The sequence below is a fragment of the Plasmodium malariae genome, assembly GCF_900090045.1.
Source record: "Plasmodium malariae genome assembly, chromosome: 12".
Taxonomy (NCBI): Eukaryota; Apicomplexa; class Aconoidasida; order Haemosporida; family Plasmodiidae; genus Plasmodium; species Plasmodium malariae.
Genome location: NC_041786.1, coordinates 420,121 through 437,788, shown reverse-complemented (window position 1 = coordinate 437,788; position 17,668 = coordinate 420,121). Strand labels below are relative to the sequence as shown.

At 28.6% G+C, this 17,668-nt stretch overlaps 1 protein-coding gene across 1 annotated transcript; it reads left to right on the top strand.

Annotated features, from left to right (window-relative positions):
• Window positions 1-424: 424 nt before the first annotated feature.
• On the top strand, window positions 425-17,374 carry PmUG01_12018500 (conserved Plasmodium protein, unknown function; the record flags this gene model as incomplete). The annotated part of the gene is made up of 1 exon (XM_029006385.1): window positions 425-17,374. One exon carries the CDS (start codon window positions 425-427, stop codon window positions 17,372-17,374), a length of 16,950 nt encoding a protein of 5,649 aa, XP_028862879.1.
• Window positions 17,375-17,668: the final 294 nt, after the last annotated feature.

Here is a 17,668-nt window from a genome sequence, read left to right as displayed (position 1 = left end):
CTGTACATTTCATGTATTAGCTCCTATTACATTATACTATATAATAGAAAGTAACTTATTATGGAGTTGTGCAATATACATTATTACATGTTTTAGCAAAAAATGTGGACTTCTTCAAAAAAAAAAAAATACCTAAATATAAAATTTTAAATTTGGCTTTATATCATATAGAGGCAAAGAAAAAGGATATAAAAAATGTTCATATAACGTGAAAACTAAAATTATATAAACAATGAAGATATAGATTAAGTGAAGTTTGCTTTTTCTCCCTTTTTACTTCCTTTTACGTCCTTTTTGTAGTTGAATTTACAAAAGTAAGATATAATACTTTTAGAATATATTTACGTTAATAAAAAAGTAAAATATAATTATATAGAAGACGAAAAGGTAGGAAGAAAAGTATGCAACTGAAAAGAAATAAAAAATGCTGGAGTCATTAGTTGAAAAACTGTTAAATAAATTTCTCGCACCATATGTTGAAGGAATAGAGCGGAATTTGCATTTGGGTGTTTGGTCAGGGAACATTGTTTTAGAAAACCTAAAATTGAAACCACAGATAACCGAAATATTAGACTTATCGTTTAAGATAATACATGGAAACATAGGAAGAGTAAACATTCAAATACCATGGAGCAGCTTAGGGAAAAGTCCAGTATGTGTATTAATTAAAAATGTGCATATATACATAAAACCTAGAAGCTATCAAAAAAGTGAAAGTGTTATAATCGAAGAATTAAGGAGAGCAAAAATGCACAGATTAGAATTGTTAGAAGAAGAAATTTCTATAATTAAACAACAGAAAAATAAGGAAAAGTCATCAGAAAAATCTACACTTATATTTAAATTACTAAATAAAATTATTAATAACATTCATATAGATATTCAAGATATTTTAATTCATTTTGAAGATCCAGGAAAAAAATTTTCTATTGGATTTATTTTGAAATCATCGTCTGTAAAAAACTGTCAGAAAAATGTTGAAGTTTCGACAGAAGCTAATACAAGTTCTGAGTATAAAAAATTAAATCATATTATTGAATTCAAGGGGTTATGTATTTATAGCAACAGTAACATAAGAAAAAGAAGAAGAAAGAAAAAAAAGGAGTACAACATAGAGGACAAAGAACACGATGCGGGGGGAGGAGAAAAAAAAAAAATAAAAAAAGGAAAAGAACACCAGCGTGATAGTAATAATACCCCTTCTAATGAAAACAATGTTGACAGCAAGATTTATACGAATAGTAATGATGAAAAAGAAGATACAAAAAATAAAACTCATACCAATAATGAAAATGAAATGAATAATGATACTAGTGATAAGTTCGAAAACGTTGATTTTTCGTTAAAGATAAATGATGACATGTCACATAATAATGATCAAAAAGAAGATATAACTTTTGAATCTAAATTAAGTAGTGATGGTGATGAGAATAAGGATGATTATTTAAAAAGTACCTTAGCTCGAATAGGTAGTTTTTTAAAAGATGATGATAATAAAATTTTAAATTATTATAATTTTGAATATTTAATTAAACCGTTTGATTTAGTATTGCCAGTAGAGCAGTCTAGTAATAAAAAAGAATTAAAAGCCAAATTAGAAATTAGTGAGAAATGGGAAGGAATAACATTAACAAGAACGCAAATTACAAAGATTATTGAAATAATGAATGAGGCGAATAAATCAAGGAGTCAAACAAATAAACTGTTATTAAAATATGCTTGTACCGTCAAGTTGGACATTGAATCATTAAGAAATGAAACAAAAAACGAATTTATGAACTTGTACAATAAGGTTCTTGGAGAAAAATATAATATATCCAAAGTAGAATTAACTAACCAAGAATTAAATAGATTACAAATATTGTATGACGTGGTGGGTGTTAGACATTTAGCCAAATGGAGATTGCAGTGTCAAAACATGTTAGAAAAAATAATTGAAGAAAAAAATTTAAAAAAAAAATATCTATATGATTCTATATATAAGCAACAATCATGGTGGTCTTGGGTAACAGGAAGTAAAAAAGATATAGAAAACAAGGTTCAGAGTATTTTAAAAAGCGAGCAAGATATTATAAATGAAAAGGAGTTACATATTTTACAGGAAGCAGTAACGAATGAAGATAATTATGATGTTGTTGTTCCAACCAAATATGATTTCGAATTTAAACTTGCAAATTTTTCCATCAATGTATATGATGATTGTAAGAAAAAAAGGAAATATGTAGATAAGGAAGAAGAGGAACTTATTCAATCTGAAGAAAGAATGCAAAGTAATGGAGAAGAACATATAAAAGGTATTTCACATTTAAAGTGTGCAGGAAATGATGAGCAAATTGATGTAGGTACTATAAGAAATAAGCATTATAGTAATAATTCCTTTAATGATAATTTGAATGATGAAATATCTCTAAGTGGAAGCGTTGATTCATTATTAAACAGTACACCAGATATGAGTGCTACCAATTCAAGTTACATAAAAAACAATAGAAAAATGAGATATGAAGAAATTAATATATTATCAATTAATTTTTATCAAATATATTCATCTTTATCCCTTCAATCAGTTGTTGATCATAATGATAATGACAATTTTCAGTGGAAGTTCATTATCGAGTTACAAAATTTTGTAGCAAAACATAAGAATAATATATTTATGGAATTTAGAAAAAATAATACCTTGTTTCCTTTTGATAATAACGGTTCAAGCAGTATTTATAAAAATCCAATATACTATTCCTTGTTGTACAGTCAAAGTTTGTGTGCATACCTAGAGATAAATCATTTAGTTACGGAAAAGGGAAATACCTTATCTACCTTGTTAAGATTAAATCCTTTGGAATTGTACTTATCATCATTACTTATTAAAAACATTTTATCCTTTACTTTTCCTCTATTAGACATTATAAATAAAAGGCATAAAACTGCAATGAAAAGATACAAAAGGAAAAATTCATATCCTGACAAGGAGGAAAAGCAGGAAACGTGTACACAGGCGATTCATATGACAGATGCAGCATTATCATTTCTTCAAAAAGAGGAAGAAGCGGTAGAAGTGAAGGAAGAAGTAATACCCCAAGTAGAGGGCGATGAGAAGCGGGAATTTAAAGATAACTGTGAACATAGTCAAAAAATGGATGAATATAATAAGGAAAAAATACCAACGGAAAAGATAAGCAAAGAAGAAATTGAAAAAGGGGAAGGAAGATATACTGAAGAGGATGATCGTGAGGATGAGGAAGAGGTAGAAGATGAAGATGACGATGAAGCACTTGAGAATATTAAAAAAATGGAACAATCAGAATTAATTGAAGGATTAAAGGAAAAAGGAGAAAATGTATATAATAGAGCAGTTCAGCATTTGCCTGAATTATTCGAATTTTATATTCATATATGTGGCCCGATAGTACATTTTGATAACCTAACGAATGGTATTGTTGAGTTGCATTTAGGTAATTTGATAGCTAAGACAGAATGCCCATGTGCATACAACAAGTTTAATTTAATATTTGAATTTAACGAAACGCAAATAACATGTTTAAAAACGGTTTTTCCGAATGCTAATAAATTTTACAAGTATAAGAAGGACAAAGATTTGAACCACAAAAAAGAGCAGTTGGCAAATGAGAAGACTATTAATAACAGAAAAAATAATGTACATTTGAAAAGTAGTGCACATGTAGAAAATAATGAAGATCGAGTAATTTCTAAAGAGCCCGTTAACAGACGATTGGATTTTAAGGATAGTTATTGTAATAGTATAAAAGATAGACTGCTAAGTAGCGAAAAATTTTATATACTACAACCAATTCCAGTTAAGATATATGTGGAATATGATTTAAAAATTTTAAAAGCTAACATAATATTAGATTGTATTTTTTTTCAAATAAATCCAGATGCTGTCAGCATCATATTAGCAGTACCAACATCTATTACTAGATACTTAACACGGTTTTATTCAAAAAACAAAAATAAGGAAAAAGAGTTCTTTAAGTTTAAAAAAAAAAGTTCTGTGGAAAAAAAAGAAATGGATGCAAAAGGAGAAGGACGAAATATATGTCAGGATGGAACATCAAAATTTGAAGAGAGTCAGACGAAGAATGATAATCTGAATAACAGTATTGTAGCGAATGCTGAAGAGAATGAAAATTTGAATAAAATAAATAAAAATAATAAAGCAGAGGAGGAATCATTTTTATATGACATTGATTTTTTAATTAAAAATTCTTCTTTCTCTATAAAAAATAGGAAGGACTTTGAAATATTGAAATATGAGGCCTGTGGAATATCTTACAAAAATTATTTTCAAAAAAAAAAAAAAATTATGAAAGTAGAAATCGAGCAGTTATGGATTTGTGATCCAAGTAATAGACAGCCAATTTTTTTTACCTTAACAAAAAATGTCAATTCGAAGGATATTTTTCTCTTCCTGTCTCTTTCCACCTATTTGGAGGAGAAAAACAATGCTTATGCTAACAATGAAAACGGCATTGTTGATATTGTGGATAGCGCAAACATGGATAATAATAGCAGCAGTAAGAAGGAGATTCAAGACGGGATGAAAATAGAGGATGCTCATTTGGAAGGACAAAACGACAGTAAAGAGAACAACAAGAATAGCGATAATTCAGGATGTATAGATCGATTCGAGTCAGCTGAAAGAATAGAAAATTTCATGATAAGCAATATTGTGAATAGGCAAGAGGAGGAAGAGAAGGAATACAGCGGACAGAACAGATGTCTTGAAAATTCAGGAAAAAATTACTGTAATAAGAATAGTAATGGAAATGGTAATAGTAACAATATTTGTAAAAGTAATAAAAATAATTATGACATGCTGACAAAAGCCTATGTGGAAAAGGTTATTACTGATGTACACCTATTGTCAAGGAATGTAAATTTGAAATCGTGTTATAACGAAAGTAATATAAGTATAAATGATCAAAATGGCAATAAGATTGAAGATGATGAGAAAGATATAGACAGCGAGTTGACGGGGGTAAAGGGAGGCTCAAATAACCCAAGTAGTAAGAACGTAGCTGCGAATGAAAAATATACGAAGAGTGGTAGGCAGAATGTACAAGTGGAAGGTGGTAACCATGATGATGAAAACGATGATGAGGATGACGATTTTATGGATGCTATAGAAGAAAAACAGCTTTCAATAAACCTCCAAATTCTGCAAAAACAAAATAAAAGAAATAAAGCAGAAACGCATATTAATTTTATTATAAGTGATATTGAATTACATTGGAAATATAAGACAATAAAGCAAATATTTAAAACAATGAAAGAGTATAAAGAGAAATTACAGTACGGATTAGAGAAAGACATGAAGTATATAAAAAAGAAACTAAAAAATGAAGAGGAACTTAAAAATTACAAGATGTTTATATCAGAACATACTTTAAGAAGTGTTCAAGAGACATTAAACAATGTAAAGAATGCTCTAAACATTTTAGATATAGAATCAGAAAAGAAAAATAATGAAGAAAACAATGTTGGAGATGATACAATTAATAATACGAATGTAGTTCCGTGTGATGTTAACGTTATCAAATCATGTATAATTGATGAAGAAACAAAAAAGATAAATAATATAAATAAAAAAAGTGATACAATTCTTAACAATGGGTTATGTAACTCGTTACCGAAATTGTATGGTCAGAAAAATTCGTATGTTAAGTATTTCTTCAATTGTTATATTAAAAGTGCATCTCTTGCTTTTTGGCAAAAAAAAAAAATTTTTTCAAAAATACAAGTTAGTAATATATTTTACGAAAATAAGATATATTTGAATTTCGATCAGAAAATGTTTATAAACATTGAAAAAGGTATAATATCTATGAATAACAAAAATATTATATCGAATAATATTAATGATTATACGTATGATTTGTTTATTTCTAAAAAGAGTAATAAGCTGAGTGGTGCTGATGGGGATGTTCTTCCACGTAATGAGGAGAAGGGGGAGAGCTCGAAAATGATTTCCGAGGGAAGAAATAGCAAAGATATTTTAAATTATATAAATACGGACAACTTGTCTGAGGAGATAAGAAAAAAAAAAATAAAAAGAGCTGCGGAGGGAGCGACAACTGTTGCGACCAACAAGCAGAAAAAAGAGAAACACGACCTGTTCATAGGTAAGGTAAAAGTTTACAATGACAAAAGAGATTATAATATATGTTTGTTATGTGACATTTCAAGTATCTATTATATTTTTTATTTGCGTGATTTGAAGTCATTTTTGGATTACTTAGATGATGGTATATTAAATGTTTTTATTAGCAAGTCATACAAAAAAGTGGTGCAAGTTGCGCAGGCAAAATATTTTTTATTTAGCTGCACAATTATGAATCCAGTTGTTATTATTCCTGAGGATAAAAATATAATATATAATTACAAGGGAGAAGTAAAAAATACGTCCTTGTGTTTTAACAAAATTAATAATGGTCTTTGCAATACGGATAAGGAAAAGAACAACATACCATATATTGAATCTTACTTAAAATTTCATCTGAATACTTTAAAGTTTAAAAATTCATACACAATAAATTGCATAGAACAGATTATGGTAAAGCGAAGGAATGATATGAAGGAAAACAAGATAAAAAAAATTAGTAAGAGGAAGGAGAGAGGAAAAAAGAAGTGCGAGCAGAAAAGGGAAAAAGGCACAAACACGCCTGCAGATAAAATGGAAAATGAAAAAATATACGTTAAGGGGGAAAAAACAAATATATCGTGTTCTCCAGTGAAGTATGATTTTACCTTATATGTTGATTTGCTAGACATAGAAAGCAAAGCTTGTGAAAATGGGGGAAGTACAAATATTGAGGGAAATATTTTACACAAAGTTAATATTGGTCTATGTTTAGTTAGTAGTAAAAATGGGGTTTATATTTTTTTTAATGGAAGCAATTTTAGTCTAGACTTAACTGTTTTTCAACTGGCCTTTTTGTTAGACATTATTAATGAAAATTTTTGTTTTAAAGGATATTTTCCTATGTGTTTTATTTGCGATAAAAGCGTCGATATGTACAACCTCATAAACGCAGAATGGTTCCGAAAGGGGAACATCAATTTGAACAATTTGAGCAATATGCACAATATGAGCAGTGTGAGTAATGTGAACAATATGAATAATATGAACATTGTGAACAATATGAATCATGTAAGCAATTTGAATCGTATCACTGATACTAATGACATTAGCAAGTGCGGCAGTCGAGTTGATAACAAGGACAACCAACACAGTAGTAACAACTGCAGTGAAAAGAGGGATGAGCGCGAGATGAAGGGCGATTTACCAAACTATGAAGTCAACACTTGTTGCTCATGTAAGAATCCTGTGATTAACGGAGCAAAGAATGAAGTACTTGTAAGAAAAGGAGGGTTTAAATTATATGTGTATATAAATTTGGAGAGTTTAAAAATTAAAACTTCTTTTGATAAAAATACACCTGTAGCTATTATAGCATTTCAAAATATAAGTATATCATTCCATTTAGTACTTTTAGATTTTTATTTTATTTATTTTTTTGATTTATATAGTAATTCTTTGTATATTGATGATGTTAGAAAGGATTCTATAAACTACTACAAAAGGGTTGCATATTGTTGTATTGAAAATGAAATAAAAAAAAGAAAAAGAAGCAATTTTATGCACGAGAATGGTAGAAAAGGTTTGGTAAAAGATAGTTCCTTTGAAAAGAAATCTTTATTAATAAATAACCTCGTATCAGCCAATAGCAATTCGATTATTCTAAATGTTGAAGAAGAAACTAATATGAATAGTAACACTGTTGTGAATAGTGAGTATAGTTTTAACAGTGGGGAGAATATAAAGAAGATGTGTACTTTTTCAGAGTCAGATATAAAGGATTACAAAAAACTATTAAGTTATATGCTTGAAAATAATGTGTTTTTAAACGAAAAGAAGAAATGTAAAAAGCAAAAAGGCATAAAAATAAAAATCAATTCCTTTATAGAAGATTTATTGTTAAGCATTGAACTGGACGATGCATACATTTGTTGTTTTTTTATTATTTTTATAGATATCTACAAATTTTTATCAACAAGTTTTAATTTGAGTACACTACGTTTATATCCCAAGCCATCCCCTTACATTGTATCAAATAAGGATGGCAAGAAAAATGGAAAGAAGAAAAAGAATACAATGAAAGTGGAGGGATACGAACATGTAGATAACCAAATGGTAAATACAAGTAAAAAAAAAATAAATTTGAATGATGACAAGGTTAAAGTGTATACAGATATTAAAAGTTATAGTAGGAGTCTTAAAAAATATAATGTAGAAAATATTCATATAGAGGAAAATGTGTTTAAACAAGGAAGAAAACAGCCTAATGAAGAGAATAAGCTTCTCAGGAAAGAAGAAGAAGAATCCTCAATCGATGACGACAAAGAAAACGACAGCATACAAATAAAAAAAAAAATAAAAAAAAAAAATAATAATAATAATGATGATGATAAAAATAGTAATAGTAATAATAATAATAATAATAATAATAGTAATAGTAATAGCTATGATAATAATAATAATAGCTATAATAATAATAATAATAATAATAATAATAATAATAATAATAATAATAATAATAATAATAATAATAATAATAATAATAATAATAATAATAATAATAATAATAATAATAATAATAATAGTAATAGTAAAAGTAATAATATAAATGGTGCTAATGGCAATAGTGGTAATACTATAACGAATATATCCAAATTTATAAAGCAGAAAGTAAGAGATGTGAAGAACAAAAAGATAACAAATATAAACGAATTATTAAAATTAGATAACAAACCAATTCATATAAACTTCAAAGTGAATAATGGGAATTTTATTATTTTCACACACTTAGAAAATGTGGCTAACCCTATAATAATGTGGTCTAACAATTTCGTTTTTTCCTTTTCTATTTTGAATAAGTGCATAATTTTTAGGAAAATATATGCTATAGATAGCAAGATAAAAAGAATTAATTATGTAAGTAATACATCAAATGAAAGGAAGCAAGAAAAGGGTTATAAAAATGTATCGAATCCACTTCATAATTATCATAAGAAGAAAATATTATTATGTGATAATTTAAATGTAAAAGGGGAAGCATTATACGAATCAGTTGATACCAGGAAGGATAATTACATTTTAAAAACAAATGTTAAGGGAAAGGATTCGTTTCATTTTATATCTATTTTTGAACTTGATATTAATATTAGTAATTTTGACATTCGATTATCAAATGATGATGTAGAAATATTGTTAAGGGCATCTTCTACCTTATTTGGTGATACTCCTAGCTCCTTTACCAATATAGTTGTAGGTCCAGTTACTCCACCAGTGACATTTATACATACAAAAATAAAAAATAAATTTATGAGAAATAATATATTTTTTATAAGCAAAAATATAAATGGTGCTCCGATAAGCGGTACAAATGATGTGCATATTACTAATGTAGGTAAGCTTAAAAGGGGGAAGAAAACAAAACCGAATGTGGACTCTATACAGCTTAGACCTAAGCAGAGTGTATTAGAGAAGGAAAACAAGAATGATATAGAAACAGAGAATGGAACAGAAAAAAACGAAGCAAAGGGAGATACTACGATGAAAAATATAAAGCTTAAACAAAATAATAAGAAACTGTGTGTAATAAATTTGTCCGAATCTAGCAATAATGTGATTGAGTCCTTTTCATACAATGCACTAACTGAATTTTCAACAGATACCAATACGATGAGTTGTTCCGATTCATCCAATACAGAATCATACAAGTCGAATTTTATTTATGAAAATAATCGTATAAGTGAAAATGGATCAGAATATGGGGAAAATCATAATGAAACAGCAAATACATACAGAGATATTAAAATAAGTATCAAGTTACACAATGTTAAGTGTACTTTTATTGATGATATCCGAAATTCTATTGTCCCAATTATTAGAATGATATTTAGTATGAATATAAGTTTAAATTTTTATACAGACGAATGTTCATATAATATTAACGATTTGAATTCTAAGGTAGAATATTTTAATAATTGTATTGGTGATTGGGAACCGTTTCTTGAAAAGTGTAATATATCGTTAGATGTTCACAAAATTTTACCTAACGATATGTATAGTGAAGATACAGAATCGAGTAAAGCACCAATCAGTATTATAAAAATTAATAGTGTTAAGGCATTGTGGTTTAACATTACTCCTCAGTTGATTAATCTGCTTTTCTTATTTGTTCCTGTATTTTCAGAAAAATTTCTAAATGGGTTAAAAAAAAAAAGAATTGAAAAAAAAGATACTAATATAGTTAATAACAACATAGGGAAGTATGAACATAATGGCTGTGTTGATCTTCTGAATAGCAATTATGAGAGCTTGTCTACTGAGTTAGATGATAAGATACTATCTGCTAAGAGTAAGAGCATTTATGAAAATTGTTCATCAGTATTTGAATCATTTCCAGGAGACATGGATACAAATAAGGAAAATGGTTTTAACTTAGATGATTTTTTAAAAAAGGAAGAAAATCGTGATACATATGATTCTATGAAAGATAATTCGGTAATATACTATGTCAATTTAACAAGTGATTATTTTTACGCCTTTGTTATGCCTGAAAGTAATGTAGACGAAATGAAACTGATGAAAACTTGTGTAACGGTAGAAAGCGCGTACGGAACAAATTTGCACAAAAGGAAGAACTTTGCTAATCAGCCTAAAGATGAAAGGGAAAATAAAAAGACGGATATCGTTTCGAGAGGGGTAACGGGTGAAGTGTTGGACATAGGGGCAGGAGAAGTGGCAAATACAACAGCTAGTGTAACAGTGAGCAGCTCAGCGATCGGAGAGGAGAACGATGGGGAAAATGAAGAATCCTCAAGGGAGCATGTGCTAAAAAATGTACCTGAAATATACACGAAAATTATAGCAACCAATAAGTTAATATCGTTAGATAGGTTGCTGATAAATGAAATAGCTAATAATTCTCTAATTGAGAAGAAGTGCTTATACTTGTACTTAATACCTATTCCTCCAACAAACGTGGTAAACATAATTCATGATATGTTTACGAATATAAGTAAAAGAGACATAGTTCTAGATTTAATGATAACAAGGAATCCAAAGAAAACAATTGAAAATTTATTATCGTATAATCGATACAGGGAAGATGAGAAAAAGAGTAGAAAAATTATGAACATCAATCTGAATGAAAACAAAAATGTTGATGAACAACAGTTAAGTAAATATAAAAAGGTAGAAAATGAAAGAAGCTCGAATGTTTCGAGAGGGACAAGAACGAGCTTATTAAATAAGGAAAAAGGGTATCTTATTAAAAATAATACAAGTACTATAAATGATAAATATGGATCAGAAGAAAAGACGAATGTTGACACAGAATGTGGGAAAAATGAAAACATGGTAGCTAATATTGAAGATATTGCACAAACAGATAAGAGTGATATTGATTCCGAAGGTGATCACTTCGCACGGGATAGAGAAGAGCATAACATGGGATATGCCAAGGATAACAATTATGATGTTGATGAATATATAGATATTGATGATGATGATGATGATGATGATGATGATGATGATGATGATGATGATGATGATGATGATGACGATGACGATGACGATAGTGATGACGAGGAAAGCGAGAACACGAATTCAAATGTGGAAAAGGAGAGCACGTGTAATAGGTACTATTTTGAATATAACAAGAAAAAGAAAGATTTAGGGAATTCTATATTTTCACCTAATAAATTTGTTGGTCCATTTTTAAAAAATTCTGAATGTGTCATCATAAATCTGATTAAGAATAGTTGTACATTATTAACTACATCGTTAAAAAATAGTAACGTGATTCATATATTAAAACCTGCTGATTTTATTTTTGAAGAAAACTCAATAAATGTTGTTACGAGTAAGAAGAATAATAACCAGAAATTTGTAAAGGATAAAAATGGCAGTACAAATGCGGATACCAAAGAAATAGTATTAAATAAAGAAAATATAGATAAAGTTAATGAATGGGAAAGAATAAATGAAGAAATGAATAAACAAACATATTTAGCATGCAAATATAGATTAAAGAATAATTGTATACCGCAAACATCCTTGGTAGAAACTGTATGTGAAATAATATCGCCTATGCCAAATTATAAAATTCTTTTTATGTCATCAACTGTTAGAATTGTAAATAAATGTGGTATACCGTTAGAATTTTGTTTTTTTGATGGAACAAAAAATCCCATTTTGTTAACGTCTATAGAGAATAGAACAATACCTATTAGTACCTTATATCCAAATCATAGTGATTCTTTTAAAAATTACAAAGTATCTAATAGTTTGAATATTAATCCAAATATAAAATTAAGACAAAAAAATAATAATTTAAGCTTTACTGTAATATTAAATCATGAATATTTGTTGTCCACCCCAGAATGTGCCTTTTGTGGTCCCTCAAATGTGTATCTGTCCTTTAAACCGATTAATTTGGTAAGTGAGGAAAATGACTACTATGAGATAGTGAGTTCACATAGCAAGAGAATCGGGGGGTGCGATAAAGGCAGAAGTAACAGCAATAACAATGGTAAGAGAATTAGCAATAGCAAGTGTAGCAACTTGGGAGGTTTGAAGGGTGAACAGAGTGCAGATAATTTAATCGATCCCACTGTTATTAACATGGAAGGCGGATGGTCGGATATCTTCAGCTCGGACACGAGTCAAGGAACGTATGTGAAAAAATGCAAATTAAGAGAGAAGAATAATTATTTATATTTTCTTGTAAAAATTGAAAATAAAATAAGTGCATTACCAGCTGAGAAAAATTTAAGAATTATTACAATTTATCCACATGTTAGTGTAGTAAATGCTATTCCAGCATTGGTAGATATAATTATGATGTCTGAAGTTACAGAGGAAAAACAGAATGAGTTTATTTACGAAGAGAAAGGTAAAATTGATATTTTAAAAAATAAGAGAGCTAAATTATTAAGACAGCATGAGGAAATTAATTCATTTTTAAACAAAATAGGATCGATAAAACAAAGTAATAGTGGTATGACCATTTCAGCATCTGATTATGGTTTAGGAAAAGGGGTGTCTAACAATGAACGTGTGTATGTGCATGAATTGAATCGATTAGAGAGAGAAATATTTACTCTTGATGAGCAAATAAATTCAAAGAAAAAAGAATTGAACTCAAGTACATTAAATAAAGGATATGTAAACAAAAGATTAAATCCTTTTTCTATATTTTATATATATGAAATAAAGAAATATACATGTTTGAATTTGAAAATGAAAATTGGTAATTCGCAATGTGAATGGTCCGAAAAGATATATTTAGAAGAAGATGATGAAGAAACTGTTACTAGATTTACGTTAAATTTTAAAAAGTTTGCATCAGTTGAAGTTGAAATAATTAAAAATTTTAGTGGCTATTTTAATTCCTTAAGTAGTATACTAGGTAATAAGCAGTTGTATATTTTTTCCTTACCTAGATGTTTTATTGATAGGACAGGTCTAGGTATCAAGGCTATAAATTCAAATAAATATTACCCCATAATTAATGGTATAACACTGTTAGGAGATAACTCACAAATAGACTTGTTGCTACCCCACAGAACGTACAACAGCAATAGTAATGGTACAAAAAAATGTAGTGATATCAGTAGTAAGAATAATAGTAATAATAATACCTGTGGTGAAATGGAAAGGTGGAACCAAAATACCTCAAAATTTTTTGAGGAACGCAATTTGACGGATTATGACCTATTTAATGATTATAATTATCCATCTCCTGTTGATAATTCTTTGATATTATTTAAAGCCACATTGCCACCTATTGGTAGTTACACAGAAACTAATGTAGTTTGTAAAAACTTTTTTTATACCTTTTGTTTAAATACAGAAAAGATTAAAACAACAAATATACCTTATATAATTAGCAGAATAATTACAGTAGTCCCTCAATTTATTATTAGTAACAAGTTAAATTACCCATTACTAATTAAACAATATCAAACGGAAAAAATACAGGGGATCCGACAGAATGACACGTGTCCCTTATATTTTACGAAGAAACAGAATATTTTATTATTCGAGTTTAAAACATTAGAACCATCTAAAAATGCACAAGAGGAAAAGAAGAACGATGTGGGTACTAATGGTGCTATTAGTACAAATAGTGCTAATATGAACAGTAGTAGCAAAATGATGAGTAGCTATAATAACAATAAATATTATAAGCCGAACAAGAATATCTTTTGGTCGTCTGTTATATTCCCTAGTGAGAATTTTGTGGGAACAAATTATATGGTAATTAATAATGGAGATAGCGAGAAATCGGATGTATATGTAATTACATGTATTCCAGATATGGGTACTAAAAATATAATAATTGAAAAGTTAGAAAATAAGAACAAAGGATTTATTGCTTATAATTATTCTAGTTTAGCTAAATATTTAAAAATAAGAACATTTCATGATGATACTCAGCATTTAAAATTAGAGGAAGAAGAAAATTATATAGAAAAAAATAATTTTTTAAGTAATTTTTTAAAATCAACAGATATGGAGCATTATTTTAATATAGAATATAACAAGTACAGTTACTTAGGGTGGATAAATCCATTCATATATATAACAAGGAATATACAAATAGAGATAGTACTACATGACATGAAGGTAATACCTAGAACACCTTTTGTTTTGAAATTTGCGATATATAATTATTCTCAAAAGACGTATTATATATACTACTATGATACGATTTTTATCATATCCATTGAGTATATAGAAGACTTGATAACAATTAAGTTAACACATAAAGAGTGTATTAAAAGAGGTTTATATGATGATAGTATTTTAATGAATAATGAGGCATTAAAGAGTGCATCTAATATGTTGTACTACAATAAAAATGATACAATCAGTAGTTATGGTAATTACAACATGTACAATGATAGGAACTCCAGGTATTCAGTGAATTTAAACAAGTATACCAAGATAGACACTACAGAGGAAAGAGGTAAGAGAGGAAGTGAAAAAATTGGAGGAAAATTGGAACAAGCAATAACTCCTGCTTCGAACATATTGAGCTGTGGAAAAGGTAGTTACATACAGAAGAAAATGATAGGATATAATGAGTACAATTATGTTAGAAATATTGTGGACAAGGAGGGTGCAGGTGGTCAAAGGAATGGTTATAGCGGTTACGGCAATTATAATTGTCAGAATGGTAATAGTGGTTACACTGGTTACAATAGTTATGGAAATTATAGTAGCTACTACGCGGAGAGCAGCAATAACGAGTTAGTTAGGGTTATTAGTAATACGTACAAAAATGTGCATGTAATAATAAATGTAACACAGATTGGTGTAAGTATCATATCGAATATTTTAAAAGAGGAGGTGTTTTTTATTGAGTTGTCTAAATTGTGTGCACTGTTTTATATGAAAAATGAAGAGGAAGTGATTGATATCAAGATAACGGATGTGCAGGTAGACTGTCAATTGGAATCGTGTGAAAAGTGTGTACTGTTGGCAAACAGAGGGATAAACAGTAGTACTAGTGGTACCAACAACAATAATAATAGTGGTAACAGTAATAGTAACAGCAACAGTAATAGTAGTAACAACAATAACATTAATAATAACAATAATAATAATAGCCGAAGTAGTTATAATAGTAATCGTAACCAGGGAGGCAATAGCGAGAATGAGATGAAGAAAATGAATAAATTTTCTTATGACAGCCATGGAGGTAGTATTACCAACAATGCAAATATGGAAGAAGATCCAAGTAGACATTTGAACACAGCATTGTATGAGAATAATAAGTTGACTACAAATAATGGAATAAGAAGAAAAAATATAAACGCAAATGAAGAGAAAATATTTCTAAATATATATGTAGAAAGATCATTTATATCACATAATGATGTTATATTTAAAAAGATACAAGTATCTCTAGATGATGTAGAGATAGAAATGGATGCAGAAACATTAAACGGAATAAACTTATTGATAGCAGAATATTTAGAAGGGGTAAGTATTGTGCAGAAAAAAAATTTATTATATGAAGAAATACAAAAGTGGACTATCTTACCAGTATATGTGAATTATAAATCTCCAGATATTCCTTTAGCTATTAATATACAATATATGCAAATAGACAAATTTACTTTAGTAGTATGGTGTTCCTTTTTATTAGATAAGATGCATATGATGAGTGACTTACTTAGAATAGGATTGAGAATCTTGATGGTATCAGGAAAATTAGAATTATTAGGTGCTCCTGTAACATTAAATCAAGAAATATTTAATAACATTCGTGTTAGTTTAAAATCTTTTTATGCATTATTAAAAGATAAATATAGTCATTCTATATTAGCATGTTTAGGTTTTATTGTAGGGTACAGTAGTCTAATAAATATACCTAAAATTCCGTTAGAAATTGGTAGAAATACTATTGGATTAGCTGTATATGCAGTGGATAATGTTAGTGTAGGTATTGGAAGCTTCTTATCCAATTTAACATTTGATACAGAATATATTAATAGGAGGCAAAAGGAAAGGAATTTTAAAACGAACACTAATATGAAAGAAGGGCTTATAAGTGCAGTAAAAAATATAGGTGAAGGAGTATTGAGTTTATCCAATATTGTAACAAAACCAATTGAAGGAGCACAAAAAGAAGGAGTTGGTGGATTTTTCAAAGGTATAGGTAAAGGAGTAGCAGGGTCATTAGTAAAACCATTAGATAAAGTAGGTCAAGCAGTTTCAGATGTTACAAGAGGAATAAAAGCAGAGGTATCGAAACCTATAGGGGGTTATAAATATAAAACTAAGAGACATAGAAAACCAAGAATGTTATGGGGAGAATATGGAAAAATTAAAGAATATAATTTACATGAAGCTGAATTAAGAGAATGTTTAGGTTTAAAATTTTCAAAAAATATTATGAAATGTTTAACTATACATAAGCAGGAAAATCATCCTCCATCTTACTATTCTTTATTACTATACCCTAAGGTAATTATATATGCAAATTTATATGCTAACTTAAATACCAATACAAAAAATAGCGAATTCTTTAATGATAAAAAGGGGGATATTGTTATATGGTCTCTTAAAATTGAAGATATTGCTGAAATAAGAGCTTCTAGTCATGGCCTAATAATAAGGACCAACAATAATAATAACCTTGTGTATAAAATACCATGTAATAATGCGCTGTTAATTAATAAAATATACCGAGAACTCCATAACTCGAAAAACTCAATTAACTCAACTATCATATTAGGCCAGAACAATTTCTCACTGTACAGATACCTCTGACATGTAGCACCTTTATTTGGGGAAAAGTTATGATCCGCTCACAAGGGTACAATTATATATATATATGACTGTGTATGTATGTATTTGTATACACGAAATACTGCTCACCATCGCAATTGTTCCTTTTCTGAAGGAGTTTTATACGTTGGATGCGCAGATATGGGTGCTATATACTGTTTCTGTGAATGTGCCATATGCCGTATTGTGATGGGGTAGTTAAAATTTTGGTAAAAGCTTCTACAATTATTAAAGACATGGGTAGTAGTTAACCTGTTTGGGGTTTGCGTTGTGTAT